We start from the raw sequence: 17,371 nt of genomic DNA, 5'->3' as shown, positions 1-17,371 counted from the left end.
AAACAGTAGTCTCTTCAGCCAGTATGTCATCGCTCAATCGTGTCTCTCAAATGCTGTGTTTTTGTGTTGTTTTCTCCATCTCTGTTTCCATCAATGCTGTTCAGATCCTGAAGGTAGTGTGGCAGAATGAGATGAATGAGATGAGGTGGTGATGTCCATGAGACATAGATTTTTTTTTTTTAAGATTTATTTTATTTATTCGAAAGGTAGTTACAGAGAGAGGTCTTCCATCTGGTGGTTCACTACCCAAACAGCCACAACAGCCAGAGCTGGGCCGATCTGAATCCAGGAGCCAGGGGCTTCCTCTGAGTCTCCCACGTGGGAGCGGGGGCCCAAGGATGTAGGCCGTCCTCCACTGCTTTCCCAGGTGTATTAGCAGAGAACTGGATCAGAAGTGAGCAGCCAGGACCTGAACCGGTACCCATATGGGATGCTTGGGCAGCAGGCCAGGGCTTTAACCTGCTGCGCCACAGCCCTGGCCCCTTGAGATGCAGATTTGACTCCGGCCCTGCCGCTTCCTAGCTGGCAACCAGGAGCGGAAATGTTATTTGATCTTTCTGAGTCTTGTTTCCCGTATCTCTAAAACTGGCATGATAATCCCCGCCTGCCTGGGCTGTCGGCGGATATAAATGTGGTAACGTATGTCTGTGACCTCACACAGTGCCAACTGTGTGCACACAAGATGGGCTTGCTGACGAGTTACTGATGCTTCCTTTCAGTGTGCTGATCTCAGCGCCCTGGCCTGTCAGGGCCACTGCTTTGGGATGCAGTGTCCCAGGGTCTCCTGGAGCGGTGGGGCAAGGGGCTCTGCACGGAGCGGTGGGGCAAGGGGCTCTGCACGGAGCGGCGGTTCACCGTCTCCCGGCAGACAAAGCGTTTGCCTTTGATGTTCCCGAGGAGGCAAGGCTTGCGTCTAACCTGTGCCCTCCTGCAGGTCACTGAGGTGGAGGGCGTCTCTGTGGCCTTCTGACTGAGGTTACTGCTTTCCCCGGGGCTGTGGGTCCCATCCCTTCCTTCCTAGGGACCTCCCTTTCCTGATTGTGGCCACTGCAGCCACACCTTCTACTTGTTCCCTCCCATCAGCAGTTAATCATGTCCAAGTCTCCTTTATCTTAAAGCAATAAAATATTTAAAACTATGTCATGATTTCTTTCTCCACAGGGCTGCCGCCCTGTACTGTTCCACCCCTTACCAGCCACACTTCTTGAGCCTGTTCACACCCGCACCCTACCTCCTTCTCGACTTCCCGGGACCTCACTTCATTTCCTTCATTAAAATTAGCCCACTAGGGTCCCCTGTGACCTGTCGTAAGGCGACACTGATGTCCAGGCTGTACCTGCTGAGATGCTTTGCTTTCCGACCCCACCTGAGCCTGCTCCCCCTGCCTCTCTGAACATACGCAGTTTCCTCTGCAGCCTCTTCTAGTTCTGCTTTGCTTACATATTGGTGCTCCTCACTGTCCTGCCCCAGCCTCTCTTCCCTTCTGATTTACATATTGGTGCTCCTCACTGTCCTGCCCCAGGCTCTCTTCCCTTCTGATTTACATATTGGTGCTCCTCACTGTCCTGCCCCAGCCTCTCTTCCCTTCTGATTTACATATTGGTGCTCCTCACTGTCCTGCCCCAGGCTCTCTTCCCTTCTGATTTGGAACAGCCTCTAAGGGAGCCAGTCTGCTCATTCATTTGCTGCCTCTTTACAGGCAAATCCCTCGTTTCTGCTTCCAGCCCCACACCTTTCCTGTAAGCACCAGATATAATAGCTGACCCCTGGAACTCACCCAGTCCCCCGACTCATCAGTCCCACCTGATGGCCTGCAAAGTCTGTTCTGTGGTGTCTCATTGCTGCTCCATCTGTAGCAATGGCTCCCACGTGAGAGACACCTAGAAGGCTTGTTAAAATATGGTTCAGGGGCTCAGCTCGCAGGGGTTCTGAGTTTGTCAGACAAGGGTAGGGCCTGAGAATGTTCTCCCTGGTGACATGACTGCCGACCAGGGAACCATACTTTGAGAACCTCTATTACAGGGAAGTTAGGCAGTCTTTCCACACCTCACTCTCCCTTGAGTAGCTGCCCATCCTTACTACATCCCCACAAGCATCTAAATAATCTTTTCAGCTTTGCCTTTTAAATACCTGTCTATCAAGACCTTCATTCCCTGCTTTATTGCAGTAACCTGCTAACTGGTCTTCCTGCCTCCAGTCCCACTGTTCTGTGATCTGTTTCCCATATAGAAACCGGCGCAAGATTCTTCATGCGCAAGTCGTATGTCTCCCACCTCCATTCTTCTCTAGCTCCCCCTGTTGCCTTCATAGAAATCCAGACTCCTTAACGTTGACCTGGCTTCTGCCTGTACACAGCTTCATCGCTTGTCTCTCCTTACGGAGCATAGCGTGTACCAGGCATACAGGAGAGTATGCAATTTAAATATATAGAAATCATTGACTTACTATGTTCTGACCATTATAGCATGTTTACACACATTAATTCAATTTGACCTTCCCTTTAACCCTATGATATAGGTTAGAGGTTGCGTTTTACACAAGAGGGTATGTGATCTGCTTTTTTAATGTTGCCTTTGTCCAGTATACCAGTCCTTTTCAATCACTTGTGCCCAAGGTAAAAGGATTATATACACTGAAAACTTACTGCAAGAGCTAACAAAAACAACATTAATAGAATCTAATGGTTTTTGCTAACGTGCCAGGGTGCTACCTGTAACGTAACTCATGGAAACTTCCTGATCTGCAGAGTAGGAAATTCAGAGGAAAAGCAACATTCAAAACTAAGTAGCTCAAGGTCTCAATAGTAAGACGAGTTTTTTGTAAAATGTTTATGTATGCATGCATTTGTTTATTTTATTTATCTTGTATCTGACAGTTTACTCCTCAAATGCCCACAGAATCCAGATAGAGCCAAGACTGAAGCCAGAAACCTGGAACTCCATCCAGCACTCCCACATGGGTGGCAGGGACCCTCGTACTGCCGCTTCCCATGGTGTACACAGGCAGGGGACTGGAATGGAAGCAGAGGAATTGAGACTTGAGCCAGGCATTCCGATGTGGGATGTGGGCATCCCAAGCTACAACTTAACCACGTTGCCAGACACCCACCTCTGGATCTGGGCTTGAATTTAGGTTTCATGACTCAAAAATCTTACTATCTGTCAGCCCTGTGAATGGAAGCAGTGATATTATATAAATGACTATTTATGATTTTACAGCTTTTAAAATTTAAAATTCTTCCATGTCTGCCTATAAATGAATTAAGGAACTTTTCTGTAGCTTTCCCCTCCTCATTGGAACCCACAGAGGAATACCCAACTGTCTTTCAGCTTCCATCATATTGTGATGGGAAGAGCTTGGACTTGGAATTAGACTGGGTTCTGACACCCACTCTCTTATCTTTTTGGAAGAACCCTGGGATAGGTTACTTAACTTTTTTGAATTTCTTATTGTTTTTCTCTAAAACTCAGAGTAGTAAATCTTCCTTCATGGGACTGCTGAGAAAAACAAACATGAGAGTCCCTGCCTGCCTCCTCTCTGTTGGCTTTCTCCTTGGGTTCCTGCCTCAATGCAGCGAGGGCGTTGTTACTGCAATGCTTCTTTGCTGTCTTCCAGCTTGTGTTGACGTGAGGATCAGCACCACCTAGCCGTCACCACCGTTCCCTATCTGTGCTCCACACTGCCACCCGAAAGTATTTCTAAAATGTAAATTCTAGGGATTTTTTGCTGATAGTAATGTGGGCTGTTATTCAGACACATCCTCCCACAGAAATAACTAAAAATATTTGGATTAAAGAAAATCTTCATAAATTATCAAGGAACTGACAGGCATATCCAGGCTAACATCAGAGTGGAGAACCAAAGTGACCTTGCAGATTTGATCGCTGGTGGTAAGGATAAAAACGAAGCCCAGATTGCTTACAAGAAGTTGGGACCCAAAAGGGCTGTATGTAGATCTGAAACGCACCAGCTCTCATATGGAATTGTACCCAGGTCCATGCTAACTGGGTCAGCCTCAGGGATCTCAAGACTTGAGTTGGTTTAGGACTAGTGCTGCTTCTGAGTACCTGGCAGAATCATGTGGAGATTCTCATCAGAAGGAAGTTTTCAATATAAGCCTCTGATTATTCAGTGACCAGCACATGAATATGAGCAGGCACCGAGGGAACCCATACTCCAAAGTCAAGAAACCACAAACAAAGGTGGGTGTTGTGCAGTGAGTTAAGCTGCTGCTTGGGACACCTGCCTCCCACATCCGGGATGTCTGGGACCAAGTTCCGCCTCTGCTTCTGATCCAGCTTCCTGCTCGTGTGTGGAAGGCGACAGATGATGGTGCAGGTGCTTGGATATCTGCCACCCCAAGGCGGGACCCTCAGATGGAGTTCCTGTCTCCTGGCTTCGTCCTGGCCCAGACCTGGCTGTTTTGGGAATCTGGGTAGTGAACCAGCAGATGAAGGATTTCTCTCTGTCTCTCTGTTCCTTACTCTCTCTGTTTCACTTTGTCTTTCAAATAATAAACAAAAATTTAAAAATTTAAAAACCCACAACAGAAGTAATCATTCAAAAATGTCATTAGATATTGAAATCATCATAGTCTAAAAAATTCACTTCCTCTGTTTAAAGAACAAAAGAAGCACTTTAAGTTATATATAAGAAATAGGCAGCTATGAATTGTGACATAGTTGGAAAAGTAATCAAAAAATTTCTAAAATAGACATTCAAGAAATGAAAGTTTTTTTAAAAAAACTCAATAAGGAAAAATATTTCTTTAAATAGTTTGAAGTGAAAAGCTTAGTGGATATGTTTAACAGCAGATTAGATAAAGCTGAAGAGAAAATTAAAAACTGGAAGACAGTAAGAAAAAAGTATCTAGAGTGTAGCCCGAAGAGACAAATAGAAAATGCAAAGGAGAGGGCAAGAAACATAGTGAATAGAGTGTTAAGTTTTCAGTCAGTTTAGTTAGGCCCTGAAAGGAGATAAGGCAGAAAATGGGCAAAGATGAAATTTAAGGACAATAACTCAGATTACAGCAGTTGAGATATCCAGCTGCTGATTTAAGGAGACCAATGATTCCAAGTAGAATTTGTTTTTTAGATCCAACTTTGAATATGTCAGGAGGAAACTACGTAAAATTAAAGGCAGAGAGAAAATCTTAAAAGCAGCTGTGTGTGGGAGGGAAGTTATCTTCAAAGGAGCAAGAGTTTGGCCGTTGACTTCTCTTCAGATCTAATTTTTATTATGTTATTCTCAAAATTTTGAATGGTTTTCCATCCCTACAGCAGAAAATACATATTCTTCAGAGTATCAAATGAGACCTTTCACGGTCAGGTCCCTGTAACTGTTTGGATGCACAAAGCCTTCCTCCCGTTTCACCCTCGATCGTGTGCCTCTGCACCTTCCCTTCTCTGTTCCTGAAATGCTCTGCAGGCCCAGGCACCTGGCCAGTTCCCACCCTGCTTTCCCGTTTGCAGCTCTGGGGACAGCTGCTCTGCCAAGTCTGCTGGGCTCCCTTCTCATTGCCCTCGGTACCCTGATAGCTAACAGTTACCAACACTCTGTGTTTTAAGTAATTGCCTGCATCTTTGTTTCAATTCTAGAGCATGAGCTCCTTAGGACAGAAGAGCCAGGGTCATTTTCAGTGCCTGAAGTTCCATAAGTATTTGACACTTCCGCTGGGCTGATGCCAGCATTTCAGGGAGTCCCATGATTCCTTAAAGAATGCCTCGGTCCAGGTTTTTGTGACCCTTCCCATCGCGGTGTGTGTGCTCTAGTGGAGTCGGCATCAGCATCCTCGCATGCGCTCTTCTGCTGGCACTGTTGTCTTGGTGAAGTTGGAATAGCAGCTTACCACTGGGGTGAGGCTGTGGTGTGAACGAAATGCAGCAATGCAGGCAGACCTGCTGTGGAAGCTCCCTGGCGTCATGCCTCTCACTGGTTTTCCTTTGGTGTGAGGAACTCGCCTGAGCTGAAGATGGGAGCTCCGTGATGTCCTCCGTGGGTGCAGGAAGGACCCTCAGCCCTCGCTGCCTGGCAGGCTGGCAGCAGGCGAATGGTTATGCCCAGTGTGTGTTACCCTGGCCTCCGTGAGGACTTGCGCTAGCTTTGCTACTTCCCCTGGGAGGAGAGGCTCCAGGCTCTTCCAGTCGATTGGTTTTCAGAGATCCAGTAGGGACATCTTTGCGTTTACAAATAGGTATTGCTGTTTTTGCTGCATTCTCTTTGGAAATTGTAAATTTCTGGGCCCTTTCTTCAGAAATGGAATGAACTTGGACTTGTCAGAGTTTGCCCCTTTTTTAATCAAATAGATTGGAACATACTCTTTTCCCTAGTTCCTTGCTTTTTTCTTCCACTGGCCCCACTTAGTATCACAATTAAATCATTTGAAAACATTTGATTGTAAAGTGTTCAGTCATTGGACTATTCAATCTGTTGTTTGTATAGGAGATGGCCAAATAAGAATACTGTTTCTTACCAAAATGAGGGTTTGGATTTGCATTTGGTAGGTGCAGGTGACAGTGTCAACTCCAGCAGGGCATGACATTTTGCTTTATAAATGTTTAAAACAGAAACTTAGTCGGCGCCATGGCTCACTAGGCTAATCCTCCACCTGCAGCGCCGGCACACCGGGTTCTAGTCCAGGTTGGGGCACCGGGTTCTGTCCCGGTTGCTCCTCTTCCAGTCCAGCTCTCTGCTCTGGCCCGGGAGTGCAGTGGAGGATGGCCCGAGTGCTTGGGCCCTGCACCCACATGGGAGACCAGGAGGAAGCACCTGGCTCCTGGCTTCGGATCGGTGCAGTGTGATTGGGGTGTGGTGCAGTTGGGGAGTGAACCAACGGAAGGAAGACCTTTCTCTCTGTCTCTCTCTCTCACTGTCTACCTCTGCCTGTCAAAAACAAACAAACAAACAAAAAACAACAACAACACAGAAACTTGAGATAGTCTGTAGAAACAGATTAGGATTTCCCTGGACGTTTTTTCCTAGAGTATTTCTCGGGGAATTTTGAAGAATTGTTTGTATTAGCAGTGAACCCATGTTTTAGAAAACTCTTTTAGATGAAGAATTTTGATAGGTATCAGTTTCTAGAATTATTGAACCGGAAGGCTGGGGCCAGCTCTGTCTTCAATGGCGAAACTGAAGCCTGCAGGACCCATACGCTCATCCTTTGCTGAGGACTGCCGGTGACTGCCTGTTCAGCAGGAGTTCATTATAGGGTTTTGTTGCTCTGTCAAAGCGTAATTCCTGATGGTCGATCAAAAGCTGTTTTCATTTAAGCCTGTTTTTCTCACGCTAAACTTCGCCGTGATGAAGACATACTTAGCAGCATTCTTCTTGGAAATCTCCTTCAAGTCTCGCCTCCATTCTCTGCCACTGCTGCTGCCTTAACTCTGGCTCTGAGGTGTCAGCAGCTTAGCGAGCTCTCCACTGCTGGTGGTTGCCGCTCCACTGCAGACTGGTACCCGGGTCATAGCCCTCACCCACAGATGCAACGCAAAACTGTCAGGAGACGATTTCCCAGGCATTTCTCATGCCTTAGGGGATAGTGTCCAAGCTTGTCAGTTTCAGTGTCTGGAACTGTGTGCTAGGTATGTTCTGCCGAGAATAGTGTGAAATCCCAAAATGTAAATGGCTTAGACAAGAAAGAGGTTTGGTTCTCTCACCCATGAGAGCAGCCCGAGGGAGACTGGCCAGGGCTCGTGGGAGAGCTGTCTCCAGCTCATTCTGGTGTGCTGCTCTGCAGAGGAAAGCCTGCTTGTGCTTTGGCCTCCAGGACTAGGAAGAGTGCTGGGTGGTGACAGAGGGCTGGGCACACTGTCACATTCCAGTAGAAGGCTGGGTCTCGGCCCTCAAGGACCCTTCCTGGAAGTCATCAACAACCCCTCCCCCTGCATTTTATTGGCTGAAACAGAGGTGCGAGCTGTGTGTGGTTATAAGGAGGCTGAAGATGTGGTCTTTTTAACTCGGCTGCCCACCTGAAAATTGGGGTTCTTATTACTAAGAAAGAAGATAGCGGATTACTGGGTAGTAACTAGAGTCCACCGTGGGGCCTGTCCCATCTCTCCAGCAGTCTTCCTCCTCCACCCCAGGCCCCTTGCACCCGGTGCTGTGTCTTCAACCTGTTAGTGTCTTCACTAAAGCTCTTACTAGACCTTTGCCATGTCAGGCGCTCCCCCAGTGCTGGGCCTTTTACAGGTTATGATCTTTGCCTTTCGACTCCTCATTTCCCTTTGAAACCCCTGTGCATCCTTCAAGCCCCAGGCCACTTCCTTGGTGGCCTTTTCCTGCCTCCTCCACAGTGACAGCACGTTTTTCCTTACTTGTGCACATAGCAGTGTGGAGTAGTAGAAGCGCTTCATGGATGTAGCAGTGGGACAGCCTTGAGTTTGAATCTCCTCTCTCCAGTTTAGACTGGAAAGTGCAAATACGGGATCTCCCAGCACAAAGCTTTTGTCTGGAGCCACAACACAGGTCCTTTGAGGTCCAGGTCTGCATGCTGGGCTGCTTGCTCAGCATCAGCGTTGCTGCTCCCCGGTGGCCTCAAACAGGAGATGCTCCAGAAAGGTCAGGGCAGATGAGAGTGAGAGCGAGTTTATTTCAGTACAAAAAGAAGCTGAAATCATGCATGGTGTTTTCCTACTATGCATTTTCCCTCGCTTTTTTTTTTTTTTTAAGATTTATTTATTTATTTGTTTGAAAGGCAGAGTTACAGGGAGAGAAGGAGAGAGAGAGATCTTCCATTCCCTGGTTTACCTCCCAAATGGCAGCAACAGCCCAGGCTGGGCCATGTGAAGCTAGGAGCTTCATTCAGGTCTCTTCACACGGGTGCAGGGCCCAAGCACTTGGGCCATCTTCTGCTGCTTTCCCAGGCACATTAGCAGGGAGCTGGATTGGAAGTAGAGCAGCTGGGACTCAAATCAGCACCCATATGGGATGTTGGCTTTGCAGGCAGTGGCTTAAGCCCACTATGACACAACATTGTCCCTTCCCTCACTTTCTAAATACCTTCATAGAACCATTTTAAAAAATTATGTATTTATTAGAGAGAGAGAGAGAGAGGAGAGAGATTGATTCCATCCACTGGTTCACTTCAAAATGGTCACAATAGCTGGGGCTGTTCCAGGCCAAAGCCAGGAGCCAGGACCTCCGTCCGTGTCTTCCACATAGGTGGCGAGGGCTCAAGCACTTGGGCCATCCTCCGCTGAAGTAGACTGACCCATTGTGCCACAATGCTGGCCCCTAAAACTCTTGATTTTTGATTTCCTCTAGGCTGTGTCTGTCTGTCTCTCTTTCTCTTTGTTTCTCTCTCCCTCTCTCACAGTTTCCACCCCACCTTTTCTCTTAAGTCGTTCTTAAGTGATATCTTTTTATCAACCCAGCTACAGAAGTCAGTAATCACTTCTTATATCTAATAATCCTTAAACCTCATGCCTAATTACCACCAAAATCTCACAGCTCAACTCCAAAGCATTATCTTAATTCTATCTCCATTGCCCACATCACAGCTCTTTCCTCTCATGCCTGGGCTATTGCAGTAATTCTTAGCTGATCTCCCCACATCCACTCTTAGCCTGCTCTAATCTTGCCTCTGACAACACCACTCTTGCACAATATCCTTAGAGGGCTTCCCGTTGTGTTGTGGCTTAAATTCCAGATTCTTCTCTCCAGCAAGGCCCTGCTTGACTTGACTGCTGTCTGCCTCACTCTGCCATGCCCATTGGGTTCCAGCTGCGTGGCTGTCCTTCTGGCCCTTGATTGTGTGAGTTGCTTCCAGCTGTTACCACTTCCCCTGTGCCGTTCCCTACTAGGGATCCTTTGTCCCTCTCTTCACTCCTGTACACACCTTCCAGGGTCTCAACTTAAATGTCACATCCTCACACCTCTAAACTAAGTCATGTATGCCTTCCCCTTCTCCCTTGGGACTGACTGTTCTTTCCTTCTAAGCACTCATCGCAGTGTATAATTTTATATTTATCCAGTAATTATTTGTGTAATATCTTCCCCACATTAGCCTGTGTGCTCCAGAAGGGCTGGGATCATACTTCTTTCATTCACCACTGAATCTTCAGTGCCCAGTACTCAGTAAATACTTGGAATAAGTGAGTAAATAAATGGTCTTGGGATTAAATAACACAGTTGATTCTCTCATTAAATTGGTGCCTTTGCTGTTCAGTGTGGCAGGGCATCTTCGTTGGGAATGTGTTTAGGTGAGTCATCATTCCAGCTTGGCATTGCGGTCCTTTTTGTTCATTCACAGCATCTATGATTCTCACCTGCAAGGCTATAAATTTTAGCTTAATTGATTAGAATGTAACTTTGAACAACACCTTATTTCTGCTTGGAAATCCTTGTGAATATAGACTTGAAAGGGCAGTGTTCAGATATGTTACCTGCAAATCATGACTGGGCTCACCTCCATGGCTCTCCCTCTGTCTGTGGATGTAACCTGGTATAACCTTTGGGGCAGAAGGCTCGCTGTTGTTGGGATGGAATCTGAAGTAATCACCATTGTAAGATGGAGCATCAGTGACTTACAGAAAGCCGCTTGCCTGGAAAAACCATTCATTACCCTGTCTTGACTGCCAGCTTTTGTGACCCAGAACTCAGATATCATACGTGTAAGTCACATTTACTTGTTTGTGGTAATTCTAGCCTCCTATTCTGTTTCTGAATTACCTTGTTCTGCAGGACACATTTGGCAGGGTTTGTTATGGAACCAACAAATCAACAATGTGTGTGGGTTTTTTCCTCCCCAAGATTATAAAAAAGCTGTTCTGGAAGCACCCGATGATTCTGGAATCCCGAACCACGGGTTGAAAATAAAAGGTGGACTTGAATGATGGCCTTCTTTTACTAGTGGACAGGCTGATCTACAATGGGAAAGTTTGTCTTGGCTTTTACTTGTAGCAAAGAATAAAGAATCAGCCTCCGATGGGTCCTTCGGTAGGTAAATTTTAGCGTGGATGGAAAAGCAGACAGTTGACCATTCTTCAGCCCCTTTGGGTCAGATCATGTCAGTGTTTCCAGAGTACGCCCTGAGTGGTAAAAGCTGGCTTTCAGATGAACCTTTGCTAAGAGGCAGCCAGTCCTGAAAAGGATTTATTTATCTATGTTGGCCCTGGTTGTGTCTAAATGATGACAGGTACAAGTCTCTCTCAGCTCTGGAGTGGGTGCCACATGAATTGGTTGTGACCCCCAAGTCCAGAAACTCTGCTATAGTTGGATACGACTATTTTGTATGGGAAATTGAATGTTTAAAGAAGACACAGAATTTTAAGTGTTCCGAAGTATGTCATTTGCTGCTTTTGTTCATAAGTGTTTTTAATACTTCTGGTCCACAGCCTAACTGCCTCTTCCTGGGGAAATGTGGCTTCAGTTTCTTGGGTGAATGTGCATTTTATAAGTTTTTCTAAGAAGGAAGTTAAACATTAAAAGACTTTAAGTACTTTACTCTTTATGTAATGTTACTTAGGCCAGGAAAGTCAGAGTTGGGTGTTTTATTTATTTATTTATTTATTTAATAAATATAATCTATTTTCCACCATTTTGTTTGTTATGGCTGGTACCAATGTACCTTTTTTTTTTTTTTAAGATTTATTTATTTATTTATTTGAGAGGCAGAGTTACAGACAGAGAGCAAAAGACAGTAAGGTCTTCCATCTGCTGGTTCATTCCCCAAATGGCTGCAGTGGTCAGAGCTGGGCTGATCCAAGGCTAGGAGCCAAGAGCTTCCCCTGGGTGTCCCAGGTGGGTGCAGGGGCCCAAGCACTTGGGACGTCCTCTACTGGTTTCCCAGGCCATCAGCAGGGAGCTGGATTGGAAGAGAAGCAGCCAGGTGCCCTCTTGGGACGCCCATGTGGGATGCTGGTACTGCAGGTGGAGTCAACATACTAGACCTCAATGCCAGCCCCAGTATCAAAGTACTTTTAAAGATAACATTTATTTTTATTTTGTTCAAATGTGCATAATAAATTAACCTATCTCTATTCTTCATTGTGGGTTGGGACAATATTTAACATACAGCTTTTTGGTGTTTCAACACACAGACTATTTAATTTAAATTATCATAGTTTGATGCCCACCACTTGGGTCATGTTTAGCTTGTGAATAATATCGAAGAGATCAGATGTGACCTGCTAAGGTTAAGTGCTCAGGGTAAGCATTAATGCAGGTGGGTGGCATGACTGCCTTGGCCCCGTCACCGGACCGCCACGGGCCTGATGGGTTCCTCTTCCGTAGAGTGAGTATCGGGGTAAATGGCATCAAGAAACTTTCCAGATCTCGATTTTAGAATCCCATCCGTCTATATGCCTAATGGATGTAGGTCTAACGGGTTGATTCCTCCTCTTCTGTTTTCCTCTCTTTTCAATGTAGGAAAAGAGGACGCTGGTGAGCCAGATAGAAAAGACGAGAGTGCTTCCTCATCACAGGACACAAGAGCTTTGTCAGAGAAGTCGCTGCAGAGATCCGCAAAGGTCGTTACCTACAGATTTTCCCCGCTTGTCCCCATGGCTGTCACCTGAGCTCCTGGGTGATGTCTCTTGTGTGATTTGGTCAGGACTGCACTTTTCAGTTACCAGGAAAGTCAGTAGAAGCACGATCATAAACAGTGACTATTTTTTTAACTTTAAACATATAAGTAATGTGCGTATTTGCCTGCTTTGGATGAAGGGCCAGTGCATTGGGTGTGAGTATGTTTATCATCCTTGCTTAAACCAGACTTGTAATGCAGCATCTGTGATTTCTTCTTTGGGTTATTTATTTTTAAAGATTTGTTTATTGTTTTGAAAGGCAGAGCAATAGAGAGACAGAGAGAGATCATCCATTTGCTGGTTTACCCCCGACCCCCCAGATGGCTGCAGTGGACAAGGCTGGGTGAGGCTAAAGCCGGGAGCCTGGAACTCCATCTGGTCTCCCATATGGGTGGCAAGGGCTAAGCACTAGGGCCATCTTCTGCTGCTTTCCCAGGCACATTAGCAGGGAGCTGGATCAGAAGTGGAGCAGCCGGGACTTGAGTTATACTCAGTTATGGGTTACCAGAGTCACAAGCTGCAGCTTAACCTGCTGTGCCACGACACAGCCCCCAGTTTTGTTACTTAAAGTGGAGTGAGAATGCAGACTCTGCAGAAGCAATGTGAAAACAAACTTCTTCCAGGTTTTTACTGTTTTTAGCTCTATTTTTTATTGCTGTCATGCCCATGACAATTCCAATGTAAATTTTTAATTTTAATGAATTTTTTTTTTTTTTTTTGACAGGCAGAGTGGACAGTGAGAGAGAGAGACAGAGAGAAAGGTCTTCCTTTGCTGTTGGTTCACCCTTCAATGGCCGCCGCAGCCGGCGCGCTGCGGCCGGCGCACCGCGCTGATCCGATGGCAGGAGCCAGGAGCCAGGTGCTTCTCCTGGTCTCCCATGGGGTGCAGGGCCCAAGCACCTGGGCCATCCTCCACTGCACTCCCTGGCCACAGCAGAGAGCTGGCCTGGAAGAGGGGCAACCAGGACAGAATCTGGCGCCCCGACCGGGACTAGAACCTGGTGTGCTGGCGCCGCTAGGCGGAGGATTAGCCTAGTGAGCCGCGGCGCCGGCCAATTTTAATGAATTTTTTTTAAGATTTATATAAAAGGCAGAGTTACAGACAGTCGGAGGCAGAGAGACAGAGAAGTGTGCCATCCACTGGTTCATGCTCCAAGTGGCTGCAACAACCGGAACTGGGCCAGTCTGAAGCCAGGAGCTTCTTCTGGGTCTCCCACGTGGGTGCAGGGGCCCGAGGACCTGGGCCATTCTCCACTGCTCTCCCAGGCCACAGCAGAGAGCTGGGATCAGAAGTGGAGCAGTCGAGACTCGAACCAGCGCCCATATGGGATGCCGGCACTGCAGGCTGTGACCTTATCCACTAAGCCTGCCCCATAATAAATCTTTTGGTTTTTCAAAAGTGTTTATTTGTCAGAGAAGTAATTGTTTTTACATTTGTGTTTTATTATCTTGCACTCAGATGTGGGGTTAGACACAGCCCACTCTAGCTGTGTGCACAGCTCAGAGTGGCAGAGGTGCATAGGGCCGGGAACACAGTGGCGTCACAGCATGAGGCTTCAGCTGCCAGTGGCATCTGTCAGTGCCTTTAACCTAGGAATGCAGAGCGGCTGTGCTGCCAGCAGGTGGGTTGAGAGTGTCTCCTGTGCTGCCTATTACCAGGGGGACTTTCCAAGTGCACTATGTATGCACTGCTCCTGTTTCTCACTCTCTCTGACATTTTGAGGACTAACCATGTAGCAAGCAGCATGCTAGGCAAGCAGGATTGTAATGATGGCTAGATCTGGGCTCATTCTTTTTTTTTTTTTTTTTTTTTAAGATTTATTTATTTATTTGAATGGCAGAGTTACAGAGAAGCAGAAGCAGAGGCAGAAAGACAGAGACAGAAGTCTTCCATCCGCTGGTTCACTCCCCAGATGGCCACAATGGCTGGAGCTGTGCCAATCTGAAGGCAGGAGCCAAGAGCTTCTTCTGGGTCTCCCACGTGGGTGCAGGGGCCCAAGGACTTGGGCCATCTTCTACTGCTTTCCCAGACCATAGCAGGGAGCTGGATGAGAAGTGGAGCAGCTGGGACTTAAACTGGCGCCCATGTGGTATGCTGGCACTGCAGGTGGTGGCTTTGCCCACTATGCCACAGTGCCAGCCCCTCATCCTGTTTTATTTGACCTGTGCAGTATTTAAAATTTTTGACTAGTTTGCATTTAAAAAAAAAATACTATGGGGTGGACATTGTGGCCTATCAGGTTAAACTGCTACTCAGGACACCTGCATCCATATTAGAGTACCTGGGGCTGAGTCCCACTCTGCTTCTGCCTCCAGCCCAGCTTTCTGGTAACGCACCTGGGAGGCAGCAGGTGATGGCTCAGCCACACCCATGTGAGATCCAGATGGAGTCCCTGGCTCCTGGCTTCAGCTTGCCCAGCCCTGACTGTTGTGGGTGTTTAGGGAGCGAACAAGAAGAGGGATGATCTCACCCCCCCACCCCCTCCACCCCTGCCTTTCAAATACAAATTAATAAACATTTTAAAATTTTGTTAAGTTAGGAGTATTCACATAAAAATTAGAATTTTGACTTCTTCTGCCAAGAGAAAACATCTGGCAACACTGCACCCCTAAGTGAGCCCGAGCTGAGTAGAGCCCTGCTTCTAGAGCTGTGTTCTCTGATGTGCTGTGGCCCCAGCCCTGTCTGCTCCCTCCTTCCTTCCCTCCATTCTCCCATCCCTTTTTTGAGATAATGTTTCTTAATGAATTCAACCAGAAATTACAACACAAAATCAGCATTTGTAGGCAAAACTTATGCTGTGGTAGAGTTATTTCCACGACAACTAACAGTATAGGAACCCCAGGTAAAGCCGGGTTACTCAATATATTTCTTATGCTGTCAGCAGTTAGAATAAGAAACAGGGACTTCCTGCTGGAGAAAATGGCATAGACTTGATTTTTGCTCTTTCCACAAAGTACAGCTGTGAACTCTGGGAGAAACTAGAGGTAACCACAGGACAATTCTGGAAAGTGGAAAGAGGAAGCCAAGCTAACTAGGAACCCCAGGATGAGAGAAACAACATCATGGCAGAGACTTTACAGCTCCCACCGTCAGAAGGTGATACAGGCCTAGGGTTTCTGAGTCCCAGCCTAGCCATAGAGGGTGGCACAGGTGGACTCACTCCATTCAGATCTAACAGAAATCCTTCTAGAGACATCAGACCACCCTGGCCGCACCTGCAAGGGCAATTAACTGAGACTCTGATAACAGTAAGTGACCAGGAGGACTGTCTTCTTCCCTGTCCCCCCAGTGTCTGAGACTTCTCCACCAGTACGGGCTGTCCCACCACAGGGACAGCCCGGCCTAGGAAGCCTCTCTCCTCCCTCCTACCCAGTGGCACTGGGAACTAAAGATACTGATGGAAGGGATCTTGCTACCACAGACAGCCCAGCCTGGGAAGCACACTGTTCTCCCAGACTCCTCCTCCTTCACTCAGAGACCATGGAAGTCGGTGGCATTGAAGGGAGGTGTCGCCACAACAGGAAACCCCGGATGAAGAGCCTCTTTGGCCCTGCAAGCTAGGGTTGCCTGGGCCATGGTTAGGGAGACTAGGTGGCCTGGCCTGGGGAAGTTCCTTCCAGCCCCACAGGCAATGCCAGTGGCACCTTACAAACCAACCACACCAAGATAGTGCTGGAGCTACAGCAGTGCAGACCAGGACCTGCGTGCTAAACCTAACCAGGCTTACTACCTTCTAATACAGAAGACTTCAGTGAGACCCAGAGGCTCTTAACATGACCACCGAAGATCTAGGACACAATCAGAAACTACCCACCATTCCAACAAATAGGAAAATCACAACAGGAGTGAGAAAAGACATTCGACTGATTCCAGTTCCAGTACTGAGCTTTTGCAGTTCAAGGACAATGGCTTTTAAACAGCCCTCCAGACAACAACAACAACAACAGCAAAACAACTTCAGTTAGCAATTAAAAATTCTCTTGAGAAAATAGGAAATCGCAGCAAAGGAATAGAAAAGTCATAAAAAAGGACCAAATGGATGTTACAGAACTGAAAAATGCAGTAACAAATAGAGTACTTGCTGGATGGGGTCAAGAGTAGCATAAAGATAATGCGGCACACAATCAGTTAACTGCAGGGCAGATTAGTGGAACTGACCCAACCTCAACCACTGGAAAGTAGACTTTAAAAACCATTTAAAAAGAGCCTCTGGGAATTGTGAGACAATAAAAAAAAAAAGATTCAACATTTATATAATTGGAGTCGCAGAAGGCGAGGGTCAGGAGAGTAGGCTGAAAGAATAGACTATGGGACCAGCGCTGTGGCGTAGCGGGCGAATCTGCTGTCTACAGTGCCTGCATCCCATATGGGTGCTGGTTTGAGTCCTGGCTGCTCCACTTCTGATCCAACTCTCTGTATGGCCTGGGAAAGCAGTAGAGGATGGCCCAAGTCCTTGGGCCACTGCACCCATGTGGGAGACCAAGAAGCACTCCTGGCTTCAGATTGGCCCAGCTTTAGTCATTGTGGCCATTTGGGGTGTGAACCAGAGGATTGAAGATCTTTCTCTCTGCTTCTGCCTTTCAAATAAATAAATCTTAAAAAAAGAAAAAATAATAGACTGTACTGACTTGGGGACAGGTAGACAAATGTCATAGAGGTTCTGAGATCCTAGCAAAAGTTGTCAACATTAACATGTCACAGTGTCTGAGCAGTTGACGTTTGCAACCACTTGACAGTTTGTGTTGAAGGTTAGGGGAGACCAACGGCTGAATGGCATCAAGCCTGAGGATTTGTAGGCTGGAAGTAGTGGGAGGACAGGAGGATGTGGCACTTGACAGCATAG

At 46.9% G+C, this 17,371-nt stretch overlaps 1 protein-coding gene across 8 annotated transcripts in view; it reads left to right on the top strand.

The window, feature by feature from the left end:
- The window catches only part of DIS3L2 (DIS3 like 3'-5' exoribonuclease 2), a 385,604-nt gene that overhangs the window by 150,338 nt on the left and 217,895 nt on the right, over positions 1-17,371 (top strand). For all 8 annotated transcript variants that reach the window (XM_070070055.1, XM_070070058.1, XM_070070061.1 and 5 more), the window contains one exon: positions 12,370-12,470. In XM_070070055.1, coding sequence (XP_069926156.1) covers positions 12,370-12,470 — 101 coding nt within the window. The remainder of the gene's footprint in view (positions 1-12,369; positions 12,471-17,371) is intronic.

This window comes from Oryctolagus cuniculus, chromosome 3, assembly GCF_964237555.1.
Source record: "Oryctolagus cuniculus chromosome 3, mOryCun1.1, whole genome shotgun sequence".
Classification (NCBI taxonomy): Eukaryota; Metazoa; Chordata; class Mammalia; order Lagomorpha; family Leporidae; genus Oryctolagus; species Oryctolagus cuniculus.
This window is presented reverse-complemented; position numbering and strand designations above follow the sequence as displayed.